General features: G+C 42.8%; 1 protein-coding gene across 2 annotated transcripts in view; it reads left to right on the plus strand.

Moving 5' to 3' along the window:
- prdm16 (PR domain containing 16) overlaps positions 1 to 25,265 on the plus strand; it is a 751,999-nt gene that overhangs the window by 641,678 nt on the left and 85,056 nt on the right. Inside the window, exons 4-7 of one of the 2 annotated variants that reach the window (XM_072245465.1) lie at positions 15,161 to 15,263; positions 17,354 to 17,552; positions 19,574 to 19,721; positions 24,975 to 25,128. In XM_072245465.1, coding sequence (XP_072101566.1) covers positions 15,161 to 15,263; positions 17,354 to 17,552; positions 19,574 to 19,721; positions 24,975 to 25,128 — 604 coding nt within the window. Of the gene's footprint in view, positions 1 to 15,160; positions 15,264 to 17,353; positions 17,553 to 19,573; positions 19,734 to 24,974; positions 25,129 to 25,265 lie in introns of both variants that reach the window. The other variant, XM_072245466.1, reaches the window with a different exon arrangement.

Genomic DNA, 25,265 nt, shown 5'->3' on the forward strand with positions numbered 1-25,265 from the left:
CCTCATCGTGGCACAAGAGGAGGCCACAAATCGACATGTCGGAACAAGAATTTGAATTGGAATTAAAATGTTTGGCTACTGAAAAGTTCTGCTTCTGGTGGATATAGTGGAGGTGTCTGACAAAGCAGCCCCCCCGCCCCAATTTAGATTCAACCTCACCCACGTACAGGAGGCAGCATCGGGAGCACTGGATACAATAGATGACCCCCAACAGGTTCACAGGTGAAGCGTTGCCTCTCTTGGAAGGAATTTTTGGGGCCCTGAATGGAGGTGAGAGAGGAGGTGAAAGGGCAGGTGTAGCATTTCTGTCACTTACAGGGATATGTGGAAGGACGGAGATCAGTGGGGAGGGCCGAATAGAGGAATCATGGAGGGAGAAATCCATGAAGAAAGAAGAGGCTGGAAAGTTATTGCATGGATAGAGGATTGGCTGACAGGCAGGAGGCAGCGAGTGGGAATAAAGGGGGCCTTTTCTGGTTGGCTGCCGGTGACTAGTGGTGTTCCTCAGGGGTCAGTATTGGGACCACTACTTTTCACTATGTTTGTCAATGATTTGGATAATGGAATTGATGGCTTTGTGGCAATGTTTGTGGACGACATGAAGATAGGTGGAGGGGTAGATAGTGCTGAGAAAGCAATGCAATTGCAGCTAAACATAGACAAACTGGAAGAATAGGCAAAAATGTGGCAGATGGAATATAGTGTTCGGAAATGTACGATAATGCATTTTGGTAAAAGGAACAATAGTGTGGACTATTATCTAAATGGGGAGAAGGTTCAAACATCAGAGGTGCAGAGAGTCCTCATGCAAGACTCCCAGAAGGTTAATTTACAGGTTGAGTCAGTGGTAAAGGCAAATGCAATATTGGCATTTATTTCAAGGGGAATAGAATATAAAAGCAAGGAGAGGCTTTATAAGATACTAGTCAGGCCGCACTTGGAGTATTGCCAACAGTTTTGGGCCCCATATCTTAGAAGGGATGTATTGTCATTGAAGAGAGTCCAGAGGAGGTTCATGTGAATGATTCAGGGAATAAAGGGGTTAACATATGAGGCATATTTGGCAGCTTTGGGCCTATACTCATTGGAGTTTAGAAGAATGCAGGGGGATCTCATTGAAACCTACCAGATGTTGAACAGAATAGATAGGGTGGATGTGGAGATAATGTTTCCTATGGTGGGGGTATCCAGAACTAGAGGGCACAGACTCAAAATTGAGGGGTGACATTATAGAACAGAGGTAAGGAGGAATTTTTTTAGCCACAGAGTAGTGAATCTGTGGAATGGTCTGCCACAGACTGCAGTGGAAGCCAATTCCGTGAGTATATTTAAGGCAGAGGTTGATTGTTTCCCGATCGGTTGGGACATGGGGTTGAGTTGGATCCAGGATCAGCCGTGATGGAATGATGGAGCAGACTCAATGGGCTGAATGGCCTAATTCTGCCCCTATGTCTAATGGCCTTATGATCTTATGATGGGGAGAAAGTAAAGATTTGTTTGTTGGCAGGATTCCATTGAAGATGGCGAAAGCTGCAGAGAATGATGTGTTGGATGCAGATGCTCATAGGATGGGAGGTTAGGACAAGAAGAATTCAATCTCTGTTAAGTTGGTGGGAATAATGCAGATGTCTGGGAAGTGGAGGAGATGCGGGTGAGGGTAGCATCAATGGTGGAGGAAGGGAAACATTGTTCTTTGAAGAAGGAGGACAACTTTGAGGTGCTGGAAAGGAAAGCCTCATCTTGGGAACAGATGTGGCAGACACAAACGAACTGAGAAAAAGGAATAGCATTCTTACAGGCGATAGGGTGGGAAGAGGTATAGTCAAGATAACAGTGGGAATTGGTAGGTTTATAAAAGATGTCGATTAACAGTTTGTCTCCAGAGGTGGAGATAGAGTGATCGAGAAAGGGGAGGGAGGAGTCAAAATTGTCCAAGTGAATTTAAGAGCAGGGTGGAAGTTGGAGGTAAAGTAGATGAAATTGATGAGCTCAGCATGGCTGCACAAAGCAGCATCAATGCAGTCATCACTGTGGTGCAGGAAGGGTTGAGGAGTCTTACCAGGGAAGCCTTGGAACATGGACTGTTCTACATAGCCAGTGAAAAGGCTGGCATAGCTGGCACCCATGCAGGCGTCCATGGGTACCTCTTGAGTCTGGAAAAAGTGGGAGGAGCTGAAAGAGAAATTGTTGATGGTGAGGACCAGTTCCGACAGATTGATGAGGGTGGTTAGCGGGGGAAAGCTGGTTGGATCTTTTGTTGAGAAAGAGCAGAGAGCCCTAAGGCCTTCTAGACTGGTGATAGAAGTGTATGGGTCGTGAAATGAGGTGGCCAGGGAACTGGAAGTGGTTGAGAAGATTGAAAGCATGTGAAGTGTTGTAGATGTAGGTGGGAAGGGGAAGAACCAAGGGGGATAGAATTGAGTCAAGGTATGTAGATACAAGTTCCTTCGACCAGAAGCAGGCCTACCCGAACAGGCAGGTTTGTGAGGCTTGGGGAGGAGGAAGAAACGAGCAGTGCTGGGTAAAAGGACAATGAATTTGCTTAACTAATTATTTATTTTGTTTATTACTTATGGGAACATGCTCAGCCAAATTTGTCTGCCAGGCATCTCTACAACAGAGTAGTGACTGCAGTTCAAAAGTAACTTGTGAAATTCAAAGTGCTTCAGAATGTCTGTGTGGAAGGTAATGTATGAATCCACAAGCTCTTCCTTCAGAAATTATGAACTGTCACATAAAAGACAAGATCGTTTTTGTTGGTCTGCGCCTTTCTCTTCTCTCTGTGTTTACTTAACATCCCTGCACTGGGTGGTGTGACTCCATTGTAAACAGCTATTTAGCAATGAAGTCCTGTGGGTGAGATCAGGAAGGGCATGATTAATAATAATGTAAGCAAAACCACACTTAAACAAAACCAAAGCGGCTCCATTCACATGTGGCAAGCTGGGTATAAAGAGAAAAAATAAATAAAACAGCTGAGTAAACGTTTGGGAGAATACCGATAAATTGGTGCTGACACTAGGTACGTTTGAACTGCAAGTGACCAGATACCACTTGTTTAATCACCGAAGTGGATAAGGAACTTTTGATTCCAGTGATGCTGATCCCATGAGTGGAAAGGTGGGGCTTTGGTGGTACCTGGGGAATAAGTCCCACAAGGAAAAGGGGTTGGTGGGGATTGGGGTGGGTGTGGGGGTTGTGGAGGGAAACAGGACCAATGGTTTTCTGTGGAAATGGATTGACCCTAGAAGGAGTAGACCATACTGGATGGCAGGGTGGGAATATGTGGACTAGGAGATCATTGCTATTATGACAAGTGGGCAGCAACGGGTTCACACCTGAATCATTACCTGTGTGAGGATAGTAAGACTGGCTACATTAATGCTACTCCGGAAAGCTTATCTCCATTCTAATTTGAAATTATACCACTGTTCCCTCACTAATGCTATAGTACAATAAAGTTCAAAGTAAATTTATTATCAAAGTACATACAAGTCACCATTTTCTCATTTTCTTGCAGGCATACTCAATAAATCCATAGAATAATAGCCATAACAGAAGCAATGAAAGACCACACCCACTTGAGTGATCAACCAGTGTGCAAAACTGTGCAAATACAGAAAGAAAGAAATAATAATGATTAATAAATAAGCAATAAATATCAAGAACATGAGGTGAAGAGTCTTTGAAAGTGAGTCTGTAAGTGGTGGGAAAATTTCGATGATGGGGGCAAGTGAAGTTGAGTGAGGTTATCCCCATTGGTTCAAGAGCCTGATGGTTGAGGGGTAGTAACTGTTCCTGAACCTGGTGGTGTGAGCTTGAGGCTCCTGATGGCAGCACAGAGAGACTGCCTTCACCAGGCACACAACACAAGTTCAAGAAGAGAACTTCACCACCATCTTTATTAAAGCAGTGACAGTGACATTGACACCAAAGCTTGCTGCCCTTAATGGGTACAATGAATCACTAACAAAGGCTGATATTATACTTGAGAAACACACAAAATGCTGGATGAACTCAGCAGGTCAGTCAGCATGTATGGAGGGGGAATAAATAATCCCTATTTTGGGCCAGGACTCTTTATGAGAACTGGAGAGGAAGGGGGAAAAGCCAGTGAAAGAAGGTGGGGGGGGGGAGAGAAAGAGTGCTAGTTGGCAGGTAATCGGTGAAAGCAAGTGAGGGAGGAGGTGGGAGTTCTTTTTATTTTGGAGATACAGTGTGGTAACGGACCACTAGCCCAACAGCCCCTGCTGCCCAATTATAGCCATGTGACCAACTCGCCGATTAATCTGCAAAGTTTGGAGTGTGGGATGAAACCGGCGGACCCGGAGGAAACCCACACAGCAACAGAGGTAGCCTACAAAATCCTCACAGGCAGCAGCGGGAATTGAACCCCAGGCCGCTGGCGCTGGCATGCGTCGTGCTGACCGCTACACTACCGTGCTGTCCCGATGAAGAGAAATGAAGTAAGAATCTGGGAGGTGAAGGGCTGAAGAGAAGGAATCTGATAGAAGAGGACAGAGGACCATGGAGGAAAGGGAAAGAGGAGGGTTACCAGAGGGAGGTGATGGGCAAGTGAGGAGAAGAGAAGGGGTGAGAGGGGCACCAGAATGGGGAATGGAAAAGGAAGAAAGAGGGAGGTGGAGGAGAATACATTTGCAATCTTTGAAGCTGTGCATAGATAACTAGAGTTAATTTGTAAGATACAACATCAGAAAATATTTGAAATTGGGAGTTCAATGGAAGTGTTAAAAAACTGAAGATGTGGGAAATCTAAAAAGGAAACAAAAATACTGGAAAATAACAGTTCAGACAACATGTGCAGAGGGAGAATTGGAGTTAAGTGGAAGTTTAGTTGATCACCGACTGGGGACAGTGAGAAAATAAGTATGTTTTAAGTTGTTGAGAGGAGAGAACACAGATGTACAATACTGTGTAAAAGTCTTAGGCATATATATGTAGTTAGACTTTTGCACGGTACTGTATTTGTCAATGTGGCGGGAGTGAAGGATGTTGGGAATGGTGAGGGTGGAGCACTGCGGGAGGGGTGCGGGACAGCTGGCAGATAAGGAGTGCCAGGGCGGATGCAGACACACCCAGCCCTGAGACACCAGGCAAATTCGCTGGATTCCAAACCGTTGTCACATCAAAACAACGATCTGTTGGTCTCCCTCTCGCTGTGGAAAGGGTGACGCCGCTCTGTCCCTTGTTAGTGAGAGAGCGAGCCCTGTGGCACGTCGAATTTCCGGGTGGGCAATAGTTTTTGTTGGACAGCAGATCGTCGTCTCCCTTTGGGGGCTCTGCTGTTGTCTGCTTGGCAGGTGGTGGGTGTTGATGCTTCCTGCTCGAATAAGTAGGGGAGGGGGAGGGAGGATGCTTTGCTGCTGTTTCTGCATGGGAGGGGATGGGGTGGACTTTGGGGTTCTGACATCTATCTATCATTTTCCTTTGGGGTTTTCTTCTGTTTCATGGATGTCTGCGAAGAGCATGAATTTCAGATTATGTACTATATACATTTAAATGGAACCATTGAAACATTGAATTGGTTTACTGATCATTATGGAATCTTGGTCTTGTGCCTCCCACTCCCTCTCCTCTCCTTTCCCCTTTTCCCAACCATGATTTCCCTTGCCCTGCCCCCTTCCCAATCTCAGTCCACAATAGAGACCCAAATCAGAATCAGATTTATCATCATGCACATACAGTATGTCATGAAATTTGTTTTTTGTGTGGCAGCAGTACAGTGCAATGCATAAAATTACTACAGCACTGTGCAAAAGTCTTAGGCTCCCTAGCGATATATATGTGTCCAAGACTTTTGCACAGTACTGCATTTCACTCCAACCATAACAACACCTAATATAGAGCTTGGCCTCCCATCTAAGCCTGCCTATAGGTATTAGATTCAGGTCAGATATCAAGTAGGTCATGTCGTTAGGCTCAGGCTAGATCAGGTCACGCCTACTCCTTGTAAGTAATTATCGTGCACCAGTCAGGGTTGAGTGCACTAGAATTCCTAGGCCAATTTAAATAGTGAATTTGTTGTTGGTGGTGACTTAAATGTGGATCACATGTTAGGATTCTAGTTTCAGAGCCAGAATGTTCCACATTTCTATCCTACTGGAAAGACCTTGTCGAAACCTCCAGGGCAGTACTGAGGAAGTGCAGTGTTGACACATACTCTACCACTTGGTTGCTCCCTCTGCTCTGTGAGATACCCCAGTTCGCAACTTCAGAGGGGATCAAGAGAGTTATCCCTGTTTATCTGGAGAACATTTCTAACACCAGTGTTCTGGTCATTATTACATTGCTGTCACAATTAATAAAATTCATGTAACATGCAGGAAAAAGTCATAAGTATTTTCTCAGGTGCCCCTTTCTTTAAGATGTCGTTCATCACCAGAGATCTCCACCACCCAGGACATGCTCTCTTCTCGCTGCTGCCATCAGGTAGAAGGTACAAGAGTCCCAGGACTCTCACCACCAGTTTCAAAAAGCTTCTACCCTCAACTATCATAAAAGGGGATAACCTCACACAACTTCACTTGCTCCATCATTGACATGATCTCACAGCCAATGATCTCACTTTAAGGCCTCTTCATCTCATCATCTCATATTCTCATCATTTAGTTATATTTGCATTTGCACAGTTTGTTGTCTTCTGCACTCTGATCTTTCACTGATCCTGTTATAGTTACCCTATTCTATCGATTTGCAGAGTATGCCCACAGGAAAATGAATCTCAGGGTTGTACATGGAGACATATAATAAAGTGTACTTTCAACTTTGAGCTTTGAATTGTCTCTCCATTTGAATTTGAAAAAGAAATGCTCCCTCGCTGCCCCAAACAACCTGTCCACTCACTCTCTCCAAAACCACAAGTACCCAGCAGACATGGTTGATTTAAAATTGCTGCCACCATTCAAATGTAATCTGTGTTCTACTCAATTTATTTCTGTTGTGAATGACACTGTTCTCTAACTGCTCATGTACACAAAATAATGTCTCTCAGCTTAGCCTGCAGAAACAGATGATTGTCAAGATTTGAAGATTGATTCATAGTGACAAGTATTTGTAAATATGGCCCCAGTACAAGGTTAATTCAATTTCTGTTTTTAAAAAAGGCTTGGCAATGCACAACAGACCAGTCAGCATCTGTTTAAGAATATGGTGCACTTGTATACCCTTTGTCAGACTTTCCGTAGCCCACATCTTTGTCAGGCTTTTAATATTGAAACTGTCCATATAAACATTTCATTTGGATGTTCTCTTAAGTAAATATTTTCATATTAATGAAGCTATTGAATGTCTTTTGTTCTACAAGGACATTTTAAAAGTTTCAGCTATTAAATATCCTTGTAGAGCAAGGGGCTAGAACATTTTAAAGTTGGCAAAAATGTATTTATTCATTGGATATGAATAATGAATCATATTAGAGCAAGGGGCTAGAACATTTTAAAGTTGGCAAAAATGTATTTATTCATTGGATATGGGCATTACCAAAAGCCCCCATTTTTAGAATTTTTGAAGCATTTTTTTGGAGATGCTGTGTGGAATAGGCCCTCCTGGTCCTTCAAGCCGTGCCACCCAGCGATCCCCAATAACCCATTTTTAAGCCTAAGCTAATCACGGGGCATTTTACAACGACCAAATAACCTACTAACTGGTACGGTTAACCTGTAGAAAACGTACACATTCCGTAGGGTGGATGTACAGACTCCTTATAGAGGATGCCGGGATTGAACTCTGAACTCTGTCGCCGCCCCTCCCCCTGACCCACACACCCCGCCGAGCTGTAATAGCTTTGCAATAAATGCTAGGCTTCCCTTTGCTCCTGAACTGAGGAGCATCAACACTGAGGGGTCTGTGGTCATTTGTAGGCCAGATTGCTAAAGGGTGGTAGGTGAATTGGATGTGTTTTTATGATAATCTAGCTGTTTACTGCGTGTGATTCCAGTTTTCATGATTTTTTGGAACTTAAGCTCTTGGCATTTAATCTCACACCTGCAGTTCAGTGGTCCAGAACTGTGGCTGGTAGTCCAGTAACTTAACCATTATATTGTCAAACCTTGACCTGTTCCAACAACCCCTCTCACCCCAACCTCAGCCTGTGCACTAAATCTTATTTACTGATGGTAACCAACTTGAAAAAGACAGCTTAATTATTCTTGTGTCAACACTTTGTGTGTGTTCTAGTAAGGAGTTCTGGCCAAAAAGTTGATTTGTCCTTCTCTTTCCATCTGGGGAAACTTATATTTGATGAAGGAAATGTATTTACAACCTTTCACTCTTATTTCTGGTTTCCACTGTTTGTGTGATGATTCTTGCCAGTACCTCGCTCAAGCTCTGACTCGTTAATGGCTGCTGCTGCCTGACTTTTAAGTGGCTTAGTTTCGGATAGCTGATGCACCCATTTTCCTGAAGGAATGAGAGAGTGATGGCTGACCTCAGGGTGAAAACAGGAAGAAGGGAGGGAAATGAGAAAGGGGGCAAGAGAGAAAGTGAGACTTGTGGCTTTGTGGGCAAACATAAAGTTGTTGATCGCCTCCTCTGCTGGTGCTGGGTGGATACTGTGCCTTCGCAGATCAGTGAGGGTGATTACCTTGGTATCTGATGAGCTGGCAAGAGGCAATGTTTCAGTGCTCTCTCTCATCTTCGAGGCACTTTCTCCGCACCAGGGATTTTATTTATTTATTCATTCGTTCATTTATTTATTGAGATACAGCACAGAAGAGGCCCTTCTACCCTTTGAGCCACGCCATTCAGCAACCCCCTGATCTAATCCTAGCCTGATCACGGGGCAATTTACAGTGACCAATTAACCGACCAATTGGGATGAATTTGGACTGTGGGAAGAAACCCAGAACACCCAGAGGAAAGCCTCACGGTATTGCCAGTGGCAGGAATTGAACCCGGATCGCCTGTACTGTAAAGCATTGTGCTAGCCACTACGCCACCGTGGATTGAGGGCCAGAGGTCTACTCTCCCTCGTGGTAACAGGACACCCTCGCCCTCACATGTAAAGGAATCCACCTGGTAAATGGCACCAAATATTTGCGATAGACTCAAATCCACAGTGGAGACTGCACTGAGAGCATTCCTGCCCCATCTTCTGCAATGCACAGTATCTTCTTTCGGCTCAAGTATGGAACCACTATGCACCTTTATATCGTCAGTTCAAAACGGGAGGCTTTGCGTGCATCAGTGAGATTATAGTTTCAATACATGACAATTTGACCCATGTTGTTCATGTGATCAGACCGGTAAGATGTTTAAAAACAAGAATTTCAGCTATGTTCAGATCCATTACATCACTGATTGTTCCTACTGTTTACTTTATTTGCTTGTACATTACAAGCCACTCAAGGAATAATTTACTAAAATCATTTATTATTAGGGTTTTGTTTTGATTGTGGAATTGGTTATAGATTTAAACCGAATTTAATAGACAGAATGGTCCATGATTTTGGGTTTAAAATCTTGTTTTATTTTGTGACAAGCCTGACTTGTAAAAAGCCCAAGAATTTTACCGTGCCAGGACTGAAGTGCCCATTTTAGCTTGCAGCTCTTATGAATGGTCATGGTGTCGAAATCTCTTGTAATAGAGACGCAATGTGAGGAAGGTTCAGAGGTCGAGCCCGGCTGATGTGATTAGTGGGAGTGACAGAATGCGCTTTCAAACCACTCAGCAGATCTCCGAGAGAGGGAAGAGACAGATAAAATTTCACCGGCGCAGGGAGAGAAAGGGATGAAGAGCTGGTCAAGAGGGCAGAAGGCTCTGCCTCTGTTGCCGAACATAGGGCTAAATACAGCTCTGTGCTTACTGGAGTTGTCTGTGCCCTACAGTAGTTTCAAAGTTATCTATCTGGAGACTATTCAAACAAGTCCAGCACTTGAGGCCCACAGTAGCAGAGTTCCACAACTTTAAGTACAAACACAGGTCAGCAATTTCTGATTTTATTCTGAATACTATTTGAGGAAGAATCTTCATTACCTGTGTGTCATTTTTTAAAAATAATCCTTGTGTTTTAATTTCATTTACTTTTACAAATTACAAACTTCATTACAAAAACTAAGAGAGAAAGGGATTTATCTTTGATATGGCAGTTCAGTATATAAGAAGTTACTGGTTTTAGGAGCACCTTAACTTTTTAGTGAAAGTTTTTTTTTGCTTTGTTCCTTTTATTTTTGATGGCTGCTTTGTCCTGAATGTCCCACAATAATAAAACACAATTAGTTCTCTTTTCGTTCCACCTTGGGTCTTTAGACATTCATTAGCAAAACAACAGTGTACTGTGATTTTAGACTTTCTGTTAGTGGTAAGAAATGGAAGGAACTGATGAATGTAACTTCTCCACGTACATCCTAAAATGGGACATCTCTGAGAAAAGAAAGGGTAGGTTGTGGACACTCCTATCTCAATGAGGCCCTTATTTCAGGATAGTTTTGTGGTGTACTTGTAGATTTCAGGCTGGACCTTTAGTAAAGGCAGAGACCACAGGAGAGAGAGGGAGAGAGCGCAAGAGCAAGATTCATTTGTGGGTGTAACCTGAAGAAAGTGGGAATCTGGTGGCTGAGGAAACATCACACGAGGTCATTCTCCAATTCCATAATGTCACTGAAAATTTGGAAGGCATGAGAGAAGCAACTAAATTGGGGTCTAGTTTCAAACTGTGGAAATGCAGGTGAACTATCAAACAGGAGAGCCAAAGATGTTCATCCTGTCATCGTAATACTGGAGAATCCCTGTCTTTACACTGTAACACAGAACAAGAAAACCCAACTATCTCTTTTAGAACAGGTCAGTGTCCCTTTGCAGTGTCCTAACACTATCAGGCCAATGATTTGTGAGGTTTTTTGTGAGGACACAAGACACTTTTACAAGTTTTATTTTGCTTTGTTGTAAATCTGACAAATTCATTGTTTCATATGTATCACTGCGACAGAATTTTTGGCATTCTAAAATACAGAGTATCTGCTGAGGGAAATAATTTGTTGCTATAAGTTTGCACTGTGAAAAGCTAGTTTTGAACCACTCTTTGTTTTCCCTTTTCTTGAGAGTCTTTGAAATTAACTGAAGAACTGAGCGACACAAAGGGCAATGCCTACATTGCTAGACAAGGGAGCCTCCTGGTGGCCATAATAAATCATTACAACCAAAGCATAAACACTTCAAATCCATTCTGGGTTTGAAAGTAGGGTTCTGGTTACACATGTGTATGGGAAACTGAATTAACCAGTTCCAAAGTCTTTGATCCTTCACTTATATCATGGAATTTAGGAAGGACAAAAGCAGCCTGAACTTGTTGCCCAACAAAGTTAAATAAGTGGCGTGGAAGTCACTGACCAGCTGAGAGTTTCTGCCCTGAGCAGAACAGGAACGGGTCACTGATCCATTTCCCTTTTGGGTGATTACAATGACTCAATTTCTTTCATTGTCATTGTATATCATGTCTGTGAAAAACTGATCAGAACTGAGGTGAGAACTGAGTTAATGGTCCAGTTCCATAATCACAGATCTATTGTGTATCAAATCTTCCTTACCTCTCACTAAATTTTTTGTTGTCTTGCCAACAGGATGCCTAGAGGCAAAGAAGCAATGCTGCAGTATGGGCTAGTGGCACTGACTGTGTGACTGAGGAATTAATCCATTGGTCCCCGTTTCAGCAATCCTTTCATGCTGGGGTGGGAATTCCAAAGTGTGTGCCCAGCACTGATTTCTCTCCTGGTGTTGTTTCTATGCCACAATCCTGATATCAACTGGGGAGGGCATCTGCTCTTGCCTTTGAAGATTAATCAGGAGTTTAGGTTCCTGCTGGTCCCCCACAAGGCCTTCATGTGACTCCTTTCCACAGCGATATAAGGACCCAGAGCCGACAAAATCAGGGGTATAAAAGCAGCTGTACCCAGAACCAATGGAAAAATAGAATAAAGATTTTGTTCTTGCATTTTACGTCGGATAATGAACACTGAGCTGAAATGAATATGGACTCTTTATTTTTGTGTTTTATATTTTGTGCTTTCACTCGATCTTTCTTGTCGTTTGCGTGATTTGTTTTTTTTTGCATGGTGGGGATGGTTGGTGTTTTTTCTTTTAATGGGTTCCATGGTTTTCTTTCTTGGTTTTCTTTGTTTCATGGCTGTCTGTGGGAAGACGAATCTCAGGGTTGTATACTGTATACCTACTTTGATAATAAGTGTCCTTTGAATCCCAATATGCTAAACTCTACATCATGGGGGCATAATAGCAGGAACACCTTACACTGATAAAGGTGCTTAACTGTCTTTACTAGCTACCTCTTTTTACATTATTATGCAGATTCCCTTTGATCAACTCACTGCCCTTCCCACTTTCTCTGCTACTTAGATATTCTTTCCTTTGTTCTTTCTTTCTCTCTCTTTCTTTCTTTCTATCTCTGTTTCTCCCTTTCTATCTTTCGCCCACTCTTTCAATCTCTCTATCTTACTCTACTTCTATCTCTTTCTATCCCTCTATCTTTCTTTCCATCTCAGAATCAGAATCAGGTTTAATATCACCGGCATAGGTTGGTTTTCACCTAATGGGTTTTGGCTGGAAACAGTAACTTTTTCTCTTTCTACAGATGCTGCCTGACTTGTTGAGCTTTTCTTTAATTCTCTTTTTTATTGAAGATATATTCCTTTAACATGCAAACCTTGAATCATTGGTTTGCATCTTACCTGTTCTGCCTTCTCCATGCCCCCAGGGTTATTTCCAAGTCGGATTCTGTTCCTCTTTTGTGATCCAAGAGATGTTTGTTGACAATCTGAACTCTGTTGGGATTGCGAGAGACTTGGCTCCCTCGGATGCTGAATCTTTGGCAGTAGCTCTTCTCTGTAATGCCAACTGCAGCTGCAACTTGTATGTCGTGCTCATTTCTGATTGTTTTCAATGTCTGCGTGTTTGTATAAGTGTGCTTAAAGATTGCATTTGGTGGATGTGTGTCTCAGTGGCCATTGTCTGTGGAGATGAAAATGGAAATAGTCTTCAGCAAGAGCGTAAATTAAGAAAAAAGAACCAACAATTCCTTTAATTTCCAGTATCCCCAATTTTCCTAATTAATCTGGAGGACAAAATTTAGGCTGGCCTGGTTTACACTCCTGCCTGAATTTAGCTTTGCAGTATTTGTGGGTGGAAGGGTTGTGGGCACAGGTCTGTCGTTTCGTGTTGTGTGCATTGTTCAATGTTCTTGTGTTGTTCAGACTATACTAAAGCACTTTCTATTTATTTCCCCCAACAAATGCTCAACACAAATCCCAAGGGCAAAAATAAGCTCTGTTAACACTTAGCAGCTGATGTAATTGTTTTGACTTGAGTTACTTTTTCTTTTCTTTTCCTGACCACTTTTTGCCTCTAGACTATAACCTTCAAACTGTGGTTCTGACCTTATGGCAATGCAGAGGGGGGTCTGCAGGGTCGCAGGGTGTTTGGTTGGGGGGCTGGGGGTCAACAAATTTCGTTTCGACTCCTATCAAATTTCGGTATCTGTTGGATTCTTTTTGCACTATTGTGTTGCAATAGACTTCGAAAAAAGCATTTCTGTGATGGTAATAATTTTCATTCAAGAAATTATTTTGAGGATTGGGTTTGGTACTTCAGAAGCATGTCTGCACTTGCAATGAAACCTCCACAGTGGAACATTTTGAAGCGCATTCAGACCAAGACTTTAAACTTGTAGATGGATCGATACATGATAACTGTCTACTTACCCGTCACCAGAGATTGAGTGCTCAGAATATTTTTCTTTTTTTGATTGGTCTATCAATTAGAAATTTATTCCTCGGTGGCTTTGAAATGTGGCATTATAAAGCATTTTTGTGCCTTCTTCTGGGCAACTGTGCTGCATTTAGCCAAAGTGCAAGAAGCAGTTAATAATTGAACAGAGGCTTTAGTATCTGTGTTTGTCATGTTAGTCCTTTTGGGGGTCTGTGTTATTGACTTACTTACTGCCCATTACGCCACTGGTGTTTAGGGCAGTAATGAAGGTCCTAAATCTCCACCTGTACAGAAGGATTCTTCATTGCTGTTTCCGTAACAATTATTTTTTTGACATGTCAGGGTTGTTAGCCCTGAGCTGAACCCCCGAACCTGGAGGGCCGGTGAACCACACTTAGTCTGTCCTCTACCCTTTGACCTGTTTGGCATGGGTGAACCTGCCAAGAGCTAAAGCACAAGGCTCTGACTCCAGCTGACATAGCTCTCCGGGTCATTGAGGCATGCAAACCTCCAAACCCTACGGTAAGGTTGTGGTCCTCTTGGAGGTCTGTGTTAGTACGGCCATTTTGGATTTTTTTAGTATGGTGATTGTGACAAAGGACTCTTTGACTTAACTTAGAGATTAGCTTTACCTGTCACGTGTACATCAACACATACAATGAAATGTGCCACTTGTGTCAAATTAAATCAGTGAGGATTGTGCTGGGCAGCCTGCGAGTGGTGCCACGCTTCTGCCACCAACATAACATCCCCACAACTCAATAACTCTAACGTCTTTGGAGTGTGTGAGGAAACTGGAGCACCTGGAGGAAACCCACTGGAGAAAGTAAAAGCTCTTTACAGACCGCGGTGGGAATCGAGTCCTGCTTGGTGATCGCTGGGATGTTTGCTCTAACCGCTACGCTAACTGGCCCATAAATTAAATATCTTAGTCGCCAGTGGTGGATGGAGAACCCCCTTGTTACAAAATGACAACTGGAAGTCAGGCATCTAGCTGAGAGCTGATTAACATTTTCTGGACAACAACTCAATACTTGCTCTTAAATGTTTGGAATAAACATTGTCCCAAACAATCTTACGTAAGCCATGGAGAATAGTTTTTATTTTGGACCGCAGTCTTCCTTCAATCTTTCTGCATGTGAAGATTTCAGTAGAAATATAAGACTCTGCCACATTGGGTTCAAACTCAACGGTGAACAACTGACTCGGAATGATATTCAGAGCTAAGGTTCACTTTCCAGCCTTGGAAGCAGAAGTTGCAGTTTTGGGTCCTAGCAGGGGTAGATTAGTGAAGTTATTCACCACTAATCACCTCTTTATTCAGTTACGAGCTAAATCACTATTTACTCTATATACTGTGCATTTTGACAGATTCTTCATAAATTCAGCATCTTAGATTAACTTGATTTTTAATCTTGTTTCTAGATTTACTATAAAGTAATTAAAGAGATTAAATCGGGTGATGAACTTCTTGTTTTTATGAAGGACGGCGTCTATCCTGATGGGACAATGCCACCAAACCTAGATGGTAAGACTGATTCAAAGTGTCAAATGGGTCTTATTCAGTATGAATTAGATTAGATTAGATTATGAGGACACTCAGTCCTCGATTATTGTCATTTAGTAATGCATCCATTAAGAAATGATACAATGTTCCTCCAGTATGATATCACAGAAACACAAGACAGACCAAGACTAAACTGACAAAAACCACATAATTATAACATATAGTTACAACAGTGCAAAGCAATACCGTAATTTGATAAAGAGCAGACCATGGGCATGGTAAAAAAAATTCTTAAAGTCCCGATAGCCCCATCATCTCACGCAGACTCTCCAAGTGATATCAAATCTCCATGTCCAGCTTTGAACTAAAGCCCACCCTGTGGTTTCTGAGTCCCAGAGCCCCAAATTGATGGTCTGACCATCCTCTGAGAACTTGCAGAGATGTCTTCCTTTCCCTCAGAGGCTTCTGCCATCCATTTCCCCATTTCCTGACCTGCCTTGGTGCATTGCCGGCAAATCCAGTACGTACCTGGTGAAGCTGAAAGCTCAACGGTGGTCACCTCACTGTGAGGGATTTCACTCCGGTTTATTTTTAGCTTCTTTTTTGCTCCTTTCAATTTTCTCCTCTCCCACGTCCTGATTTTAATCTAATGATGTAAATTCAGCACAGTCCAAGTCTGAAGGCAGGCCCGCAGCACCACAAGATTTTCCAAGCCTCATTCAGCCAGGGAAGTAATTTTTGTACTGAGGCTTTCTATTATGGCATAAGGGCATGCGGTGCTTCATTTCCTTACCGTTTAGGGTCTCATTTCCTGAACGCCTTATTGATTGTCCAGCTGAGCCAGATTTTACTTTGAGGAGTTCACCCCCCCCAACTCCCTCCCGTATTTGAGGGTAGATGCATTTCATTTGTATTGCTGCATACGGATAAGATTAGCTTTATTTGTCACATGTACAGTACATCAACACATACAGTGAACTGTGTTGCTCGTGTCGTTCAAATCAGCAAGGTTTGTGCCGAAGGCAGCCCGCAAGTGTCGCCACGTTTCGGGTGCCAACATAGCATGCCCACGGCTCATTAACTCTAACCTGCACTGTACATAATGAAGGAGGCAAAGTACAGCACCCAAGGGAAACCCATGCAGTGGGAGGGAGAACATAGAAGCTCTTTATAGACGCTGGCAGGAATCGAACCCGAGAATCCCTTCGGTCTATGCTGATCCTGTTGACGTCAGATGAGGGAGGCAAGGGGAGGAGTTGGGGGGTTGGGTCAGAGAGAACGTCAACGTCAGTTCAATGTGGGCACCCTGAACGCTGGTCATTATGAGGAGTGGTCTTGATCTTGACCCTAGCTGTAGCGCCTATCGCACACCATCAGGGCTCACACCATGCCATTGACCATTGACACGGTCAGCAGTCAGCTCAGGAAGGGAGAACATCAGGACTTCGAAAAAAAAAAGCTTCAGTAAAAGATCTGACAGTAGAAAGAGTAGAGAAATAGAGCCTGTGAACAGGCAGCAAGTGAAGTTTGAATAACCCGCTCAGTGTCCTGTCTCTGGAGGAGACGGCTTCATAGATTAGTGTACAAAGAACACATAACTCTGCTCTCTTTGGCTCCTTTTTTTTAAAATCCCATTAGGGTCTGATTTATTTTTTTTACTCACATTCCTCTTTTGTCCCAAGTGCTGTTAAGAAGAGTGGTGGATACTCTGGCAAAGACTTAGAGGGTATAGTGGGGGAGGGACGAAGGCTGCAGTAAAAGGGGATAAGACTACTGTTGAATCATGAAGTGTGAGGGCAGAGCTGGGGCAGACTTGACCCCTTCACACCAGTTGTTATTCTGGAAAATTTACAGCATCCAGGGAATTGTTTGACTTGGCACAGGGATCAGGATGCTTCCTCGTAAGCTCAGTAATAGCTGCTCCCTTTATTTAATGTGTTTGAACTTGGGCTGCAATAATTTATGATTGTACAGTACGGACCCACGTTGTAATCGGCCTGAATAGTTTTCTGCATGGTTTTAACTGGCTCCCAGCTAAACACTTTGACTCACTTTATTTAATCTTTTTTTTCTCCCGCCTGCTTGATCCCTACGGCCGGTGGCCCTCGCAGAGGAGCAGAGGTACCGCTGCGGAGACTGTGACGAGCTGTTCCGCTCGAAGGTGGCACTGCGGCGGCACCAGGCGTACGCTTGCAACAACGTCAATGCTATCTTCACCACCATCAACGAAGACTACAAGCAGGGTCAGCTGGATGACGGGCAGCTCCACGAGTGCAAGGACTGTGACCGTATATTCCCCAATGAATACAGGTATGCTCAAGCCCAACCTCAGCCCGGGATGGAAACAGGGCTGGAGAAGGTAGTTAACCCCTTCCCCGCCGGTGCCATTAATGCTGTCATTTGTTGCACTATGCACAGAGCAGCTGTAACTACGCCGAGGACAAAAGTTCCTTCAGCTGCTCTAACAGGTGGATACTTAGGGCGGGGACTTTTCTCTTATGTAAGATTGGCGGTATTCAGGATTTTTTGAGCCAATCTGTCTCCATTTTCTTTTTTTATTTGCCTGAATAATATTATTGGGTTTGTATTTGAAAATTTGGGGTGTTTTTCTTCAACAGCAGGCCCGTAAAGAAGAAAGATAACCTTGCTACCAGTAAGGAGAGAATTTACAAAAAAAATATGCTTAACATTACAACTGGGCGGCACGGTAGCATAGTAGTTAGCGTAATGCCACTACGGGTTCAGTTCCGCCACTGTCTGTAAGGAGTTCTCCCCTTAACCGGCTGGGTTTCCTCCTGCATTCCTAAGTCGTGCGGGTTAGTAGGTTAATTAGTCACATGGGTGCAATTGAGGGGCGCGGACTCATTAGGCCGGAAGGGCCTGGCAGTGTGGTGTATCGGTACATGAAAAGAGTCACTGTATTGGTAATATAGTTCTGTGCGTTCTTAAACCCATCCATGTTGAAACGCCATACCACCTCCCTAACGAGGAACTCAAATGTTCCCTGAATAATCCCAGGCTTCTTACTTCCAATGCTTCTATTTCTGGCAGAGACTTCACTTAGAATTTGAACTTGTGTACCTTTGACACACCCCTGTGCTTTAACTTCAATTACTTATAGATATCATTTTACTGCCTGATTGGTCAATTACTTGTAAGAAATAATGGATTAGGAAGGTGTGTGACATTTTAATTTATTATAGGCTAATCAGCTCTCAGTATGTCTGTCTATTCAAAGGTTTTGTACCCTATTGCACACAGTGCTAATTTAGCACTGATGTTAACATTCAGTTCCAAATTCAACAGGGTCGAAAGGAATTTTTATAGTTAAAAACGCCAAGGTTCAGAATGTTTGAGGTGAACAAAGTCCTTATCACTCGGTACAATTTGAATGCAAACTACTCATTCATTAGTTGAGTTAAGTTCTATTAAACATGCATTAATTATGGTTTATCCATGCCGTTGGGATTAATTTGAAAAGGCTCAGTCCCTCCCTGCTGAAACTTCCAGTAATTTACCAAGATGAAGTTTGTTTGCCATTCTCTTTCAAGTGGATTTGGGGGGGAGGGGTAGTGGGAGGGAAGTCATTTGTAAATGGGTAGTGTTTATAGAAGCTACAATGCACTTACAGTCATTTCCTGAAAGTCTGTTCAGCTATAATAGTTAATAATGAGAATATATTATTGAAGTGAATGATACTGTCGTTTGTAAATGCACCCTGCAACTCACTTGCAAATGGATTGTTCTCAGACTGGAATTCCCAGTCTGTTAGCTGCTGATTGTAGTGCCGGCTCGGTAAAATCCCTCCTTATTTGGTAAATATTTGACTCTAATCTTGCTACTTTTTTTTGCTGTAGACTTGCTGAATTTTTTCCCCCTAATGTTGATCTCTGGTTTGATACATCTTTTTGGTTCCTCTATTTTTCTCCTCATATGTTAATCCCTCCCCCACTACCACTGAACGATTGAATGATATTCACTTCTACTGTGTTCAACCACACATAATCCCTTGATACCTTCACTGGTTAAGGGTTGTCTCATTAGGCTGGTCCGGCCCCACAACAAGCACACACTTTGCAGCTGGTGCTGGAGAATTTGTAGCTCACGGCATCTTCACAACTACTTATCAAACAAGAGTGACACATCTGTGTTTGAACCTGGGCATCCTCTGGTTCTCTGACCCACAAAGAGTGATGCAGCTACCAGATGGGTTAGCGGGGACTTGAAGTGCGCTTCGTTTTTTTTTAAGATAAATAAAATGTGCTATCTCACATTGAGACGCACCATAAGGTTAACGGATCCCTCTCTCATTTCTCTCCCCATCTGCGCAGCCTAGAGCAACACATGATAATTCACAGCGAGGAGCGTGAATATAAGTGTGATCAATGTCCAAAGGCCTTCAATTGGAAGTCCAATCTGATTCGCCATCAAATGTCACATGACAGCGGAAAACGCTTTGAATGTGAAAATTGTGATAAGGTAAGGTTGAAGGTAAGAAGATCCAAAACTTTTTATTGTCTCATTGCTTATATTGTTAAGAGCCTTTACACAGAGGACTTGAGTGGCATAATGGAACTGGATGTTCTGCTTAATGGAGCTCAAATTAACGGAGATATGTATTAACTTGTATTCAGGTTGTTATGACTCACTTACTTGCTGCTCGTTATGCCATTGGTGTTTAGGGCAACTTTGAACGTTCTCCACCTCTGGCAGTGTTCAGAGCTTCCTTCATCAGTAGCCTGCTCTCGGTTTTCACTACTGTCAGTCATGCAAGTCCCAGATAGAGACTCAGGAACGCCATCGCACTCAGATGCAGAAGGATTCTTCCTTGCTGTTTCTGTAACAACTTTTTTGACCAGTCAGAGTTGTTAGCTCTGAGCTGAACCCCCGAACCTGGAGGAACGGTGGACCACTCTTAGTCTGACCTCTACCCTTTGACCTGCTTGACATGGGTGACCCGACCAAGAGCCAAAGGATAAAGCCCTGACTCCAACCGACATAGCTCTCCAGGTCATTGAGGCATGCAAGCCTCCAAACCCAACTACAAAGTTGTGGTCCTCTTGAAGGAGATTGTTATGAGCGTCACCTTTTATTATTTTTCCTGTATAAAGTTTTGAAATCCAAACCGACAAGTGTATTCAATAGTAATAATCTGGCAAAAGTTATGTTTTATATTCACTTTGACCCTGTGATCAATCAGACTTCAATTGTACTGCATAGTTCAGATTATGGGCCCTGTAGTTTGGATAGTTTTGGGAAAATATGTTTTTAAGTTCTGTCGTTTGATCTATTGAAAATGCAATGGCAAATGCTGTACTCTACCAATGAAATGTACTGGAACATTACAGCCAATGCCTTTTACTGATGACAGTGTTTTTAGAAGTTGTGCCCATATCTGAATTAACTACAGCATTAGGGTACTTGTTTGTGGCAGTACTTATCAGTTGCTGAGTTAAGTTATTATGGCAATGACTTAAAAATTACACTTAGTTTGGAACTCACTTAAATCAGTGATATCAAAACTGATTTCCAGACAACATCTACCACAATTTGGAGATATTTAAATAATTCTGAAACAAACGTCCAAAAATACCTAGTACATCAGGTAGGCTTCAGGATGCATGATCTGGGTAGCTGCCAAGGTGAATGTGAATAGAAGGCATTCAGGCGCAAACAAAAAACTGAAAGCCACCTCTGGAATTTTAAAAAAAACAAAGCAGTCTCATTCTGCTGTTTGAGTTTCTGGTGTCTCAAACAGAAGTGCAATTTTATCAGATGGTATGACGAGCAAGGTTTTAGATAGTGGTGTTTTTCTGTTTAATAATGGGGTGGGAGTTCTTTGTTACCTTAGGTGCGTCCGCATACAGTGACTTGTTCAGGAATCATTTGACTTTGTATTACTCGATAATCTGCTCCAATGCAACAGCGCTTCATGTCACTCATGAGGAAAAGGAACTGGAGATTTATTGTACCACCCAAAACTCGGGACATCCTAAGGCACTGTGCCACAAATCAGAAACTTTGAAATGTAAGAATGCAAAAGTAGCAATATAATTATCATTCCAGTCATTGGAGTTTCAGTAATGGTAGAGCTTCTATGCAATTTTAAGGAAGGGACAATTGTTAGGTAGCATTTTTAAACCCGGGTCTACAACTGTTTCTTGAGCCACACATACACAAAATGGTGGAAGAACTCAGCAAATCAGGCAGCATCTGTGGAGAAGAATTAACAGCCAATGTTTCGAGCCAAGACCCTTCATCAGGGATGGAAAGGAAGAATAAGAAAGTGGAGGGAGGGGAAGGAGTACAAGTTGGCAGATAATAAGTGAGATCAGGTGAGGGACAAACTAGTGCACATCACAAGTCTTGGTTAGGCGACCACTGACACCAGGTAGACAATCTCTGAAGAGTATTGATAAAGACTGGGCTCATCCATGTTGTAAAGACACTGCCCAGAAGAAGGCAATGGCAAGCAACTTCTGTTGAAAAATTCATCTATGTCATACGGCACAGCAAGTGATGATGATGGTGAGGTGAGGGAAAAGGTGAGTGTGTGGGGGAAGGAGGTAATAAAGTCAGAAACTGGAAGGTGAAAGGTGGAAGAGGTAAAGGGTTAAAGAAGAAGAAAACAACAATAGACCATGGAAGAAAGGGAAGAAGGAAGGACACCAGAGGGAGGTGATGAGCAGATGAGGGGAAGAGAAGGGATGAGAGGCTAACCAGATTGGGGGAATGGAGGAGTGATTACTGCAAGTTGGAAACATGCCGTCAGATTTGAGGCTACCCAGAAAGAATAAACAGTAAGGTGCTGCTCCACCAACCTGAGTGTGGTTTCATTAAGGCAGTAGAGGAGGCCATGGACAGACATATCTGAATGGGAATGGGAAGTTGAATTGAAATGTATGGTTACTAGGAGATCCTGCCTTTTATAGTGGACAGAGCGAAGGTGCTCAACAAAACAATCCCCCAACTTGTGTCAGGTCTCCCTGATGTAGAGAAGGCTGCACAGAGAGCACCAGATACAGCAGATGACCCTGACAGACTCGCAGGTGAAGTTTTTCAGCTTCTAGTTTCAGTCCAATCTTTCCCCTCACCTGGTCTCACCTAATAAACGTCAGCTTGTACTCCTTCCCCTCCAACAACCATCTTATTCTGGCTATTGCTGCCTTCCTTACCACGCTAATGAAGGGTCTAGGATCGAAACATCAACTTTTCATTCCTCTGTAGATGCCATCTGACATCCTGAGTTTATCCCGTATTTTTAGTCTGGTTGTTGAAGATTTCCAACATTGGCAGAACCGCTTGGGTTTACAACTATTTCTCAACCCCAGTTTCTGTTTTCCCTAAAGGTTTTTTTGTTGGGGCATTGTTATACTATGCAAATACTTTCCCACGTTAATGGCCATTCTGGATGCAGAATGCTTTCTGTTTTGTGCACACACACACACACACACACACACACATATTATTTGTCTGTCCATAAATTAAGTGGTAACTTAGAGCTTGCATTGTGCTCTGTTCATATGATTTGCCACCAGTTCTTGAAGATTTGGGTCAACCTTCCTTTCGTAACATTTTGTACTGTAAATTGCCATGTCCACGGTCACAGCAGTTGGCCACCAAGTGACTGCATGAAGGAAGTTTAATAAGTCTCCCTTCCAACTCATCTTTACTTCAATTAATCAAAAACAACATGTCAGGCAACTTTCACTGGATTCTTGTGGCATTTTGCAGTTATGTTTATTTGTAGCCATGTTATTCTGAGCTGTCACTCATTCTAAAGAGTGCAATTTATGAACTTTGCTTTGTCCCATTCTTATATGCAGCCAGACAACCACCTTTGTTTTGTTTGTCACTCATGAACTCTTGGCTCCAGGATGTTGTGAGGATCTATTGTACATCCTGTCCATCTCTTATTTACGCGTTGACCATCAGTGGGACCATCCAGAAGCACATCAGCTTCCACATGATAGTCTAAAGGGGCGTAAAGTTTGGCACGCACGTGATGGGAGCAAGGGTCCATTTCTGTGCAGCACGACTTTATCATTAACACTTTTTGACCCCTTTGTTGTCAGATTTATCGCACTTCTTGTCTGACGCTCAATGTCAGAGACACTCAAATTTCCTTTCAATAAATATTGGGGAAGACTGAAGCCATTGCCTTTGTTCCCTGCCGCAGACTACATTCGCTGATAATCATCAACCCTGGCAAATACCTGAGTACGAGGCAGTGTTCACGACCTTGATATTATGCTGACTCTAAGGTGACCTTCTGGCAACATGTTTGCATCACCACCAAAGTTGACCATTTCCACTTCTCAGAACATTGCTAGCTGTTACTCCGCCTCATTTAATCTGCTGCAGATTTTTTTCCATGTCCTTATTTCCTCTAGACTTGATTATTCCAATGCGCGCCAGGCCAGCCTGCAATCTCCCACCCAATCTAAACTAGTATTCTTCCAAAGTTCTGCTGACGGTATCAAAATTCAAACTGTTTCATTAACATAGTGCTTGCTAAGTTACATTGACGGCAGGTCAGATAACCTCTCAGCTTTATAATTCTTATCCTTGTTTTCAATTTCTTCTGTGGCCCTGTGCCTCACATGCTAAATAACCTCTTCCAGTTCTACAAAGTTTTGAGATTTCTGGCTTCTTCCCATTCTGGCCTCTTGTACATCTCCGGTTTTAATCAGTCTTCCACTGGCAGCCATGATTTCAGCTGTCTTGGCATTAGATTTTGGAATTTCCTTCCCAAATCCCTCTACTTCTCTACCTTTCTTTTCTCTTCTAAGACATTTTTTCTTTGAAACAGTTGGTCCTAAATGATTGGCCCTCTTCAGTGATATTGAAAGTGGTTTGTGCCTTGGAATAGTTTGCTCTATGTAATGGATTATATTATTACAAGTTGTTATTGTGGCGAGAATCATTATAAGTCTTGTGCAGTTTTTAAGGTGTTACACAATGGGAATCTAGGGACTTCTGATATCCCTGGAGTTATTATCTGAGGTTCAGAATGTGCTTGCAATGCCTCTCATTAATTAAGAGTGATTCTCGCTAATCACAGGGATAATGAAGCATCGGTAATATATCAATAAAGCTTCAATATTTGTCATCCCTCTGCACATTGACTGGTAATTATAGATCCCCTGATGCTCAGGGAATTTCCACTGACAGGTGATCTATTTAGGTTATCCATTGGAGTTCCCAAAATCTGCAGCAATGAGCTGTCTTGCAGTATGTTTTAAAAGGAACAGGACCATTCTGGAAAAATTGCTGTCACCCTGACTCCTGCTGATCCAGCAGACAAAGATCTATATGACAGAGCCACCCAAGTATTAAATCATACCGGGCAGTAAATGAGTGGAAATCTACTACCTTTTCTCCTGGACTGAGGTCCCAAAGTAAAATACTCAATTTGACTTAAAATAACTTTCACAAAACAACCTATCAACTCTGGCAAAACTTTGCAGATTTTATCCCAATGCTGATAAAACGTGGAATCTTACAGCATCCCCGTGTCCTTGTCGGCTTGATAAAGTGGCACCAGTTTGTCTCACTTTCCTACTCCTTCCCAAAGTGCCACATATTTTTGCCCTTGATTCATTTAAGCCTCCGTTGTGATAATGATAGCTGTCTAAAAGAGATTTCCAAAGCAGATGATCGAACCCTCCACGTGCGCAAGTTTCCAATGACTTCCTCTGTTTTTTGCTTTCTCTCCTTCCTGTCCATCAGGTCTTCACCGATCCAAGCAACCTCCAGCGGCACATCAGGTCTCAGCATGTGGGAGCCCGGGCGCACGCGTGCCCTGATTGTGGAAAAACCTTTGCCACGTCATCTGGACTAAAACAGCACAAGCACATACACAGCAGTGTTAAGCCTTTCACCTGTGAGTTATCGAACTGTCTTAACTTACTATGTAATGGGAGGTGTCCTGTGTTTTCCAAAATCTAATCATTTTCCTCAGTTGAGTTGAAGTGCATAGTGCAGTCCAACAGTTTTTCTCTTTTCAGAGGACACTCTTCC

Source organism: Mobula birostris, chromosome 27 (assembly GCF_030028105.1).
Source record: "Mobula birostris isolate sMobBir1 chromosome 27, sMobBir1.hap1, whole genome shotgun sequence".
Classification (NCBI taxonomy): Eukaryota; Metazoa; Chordata; class Chondrichthyes; order Myliobatiformes; family Myliobatidae; genus Mobula; species Mobula birostris.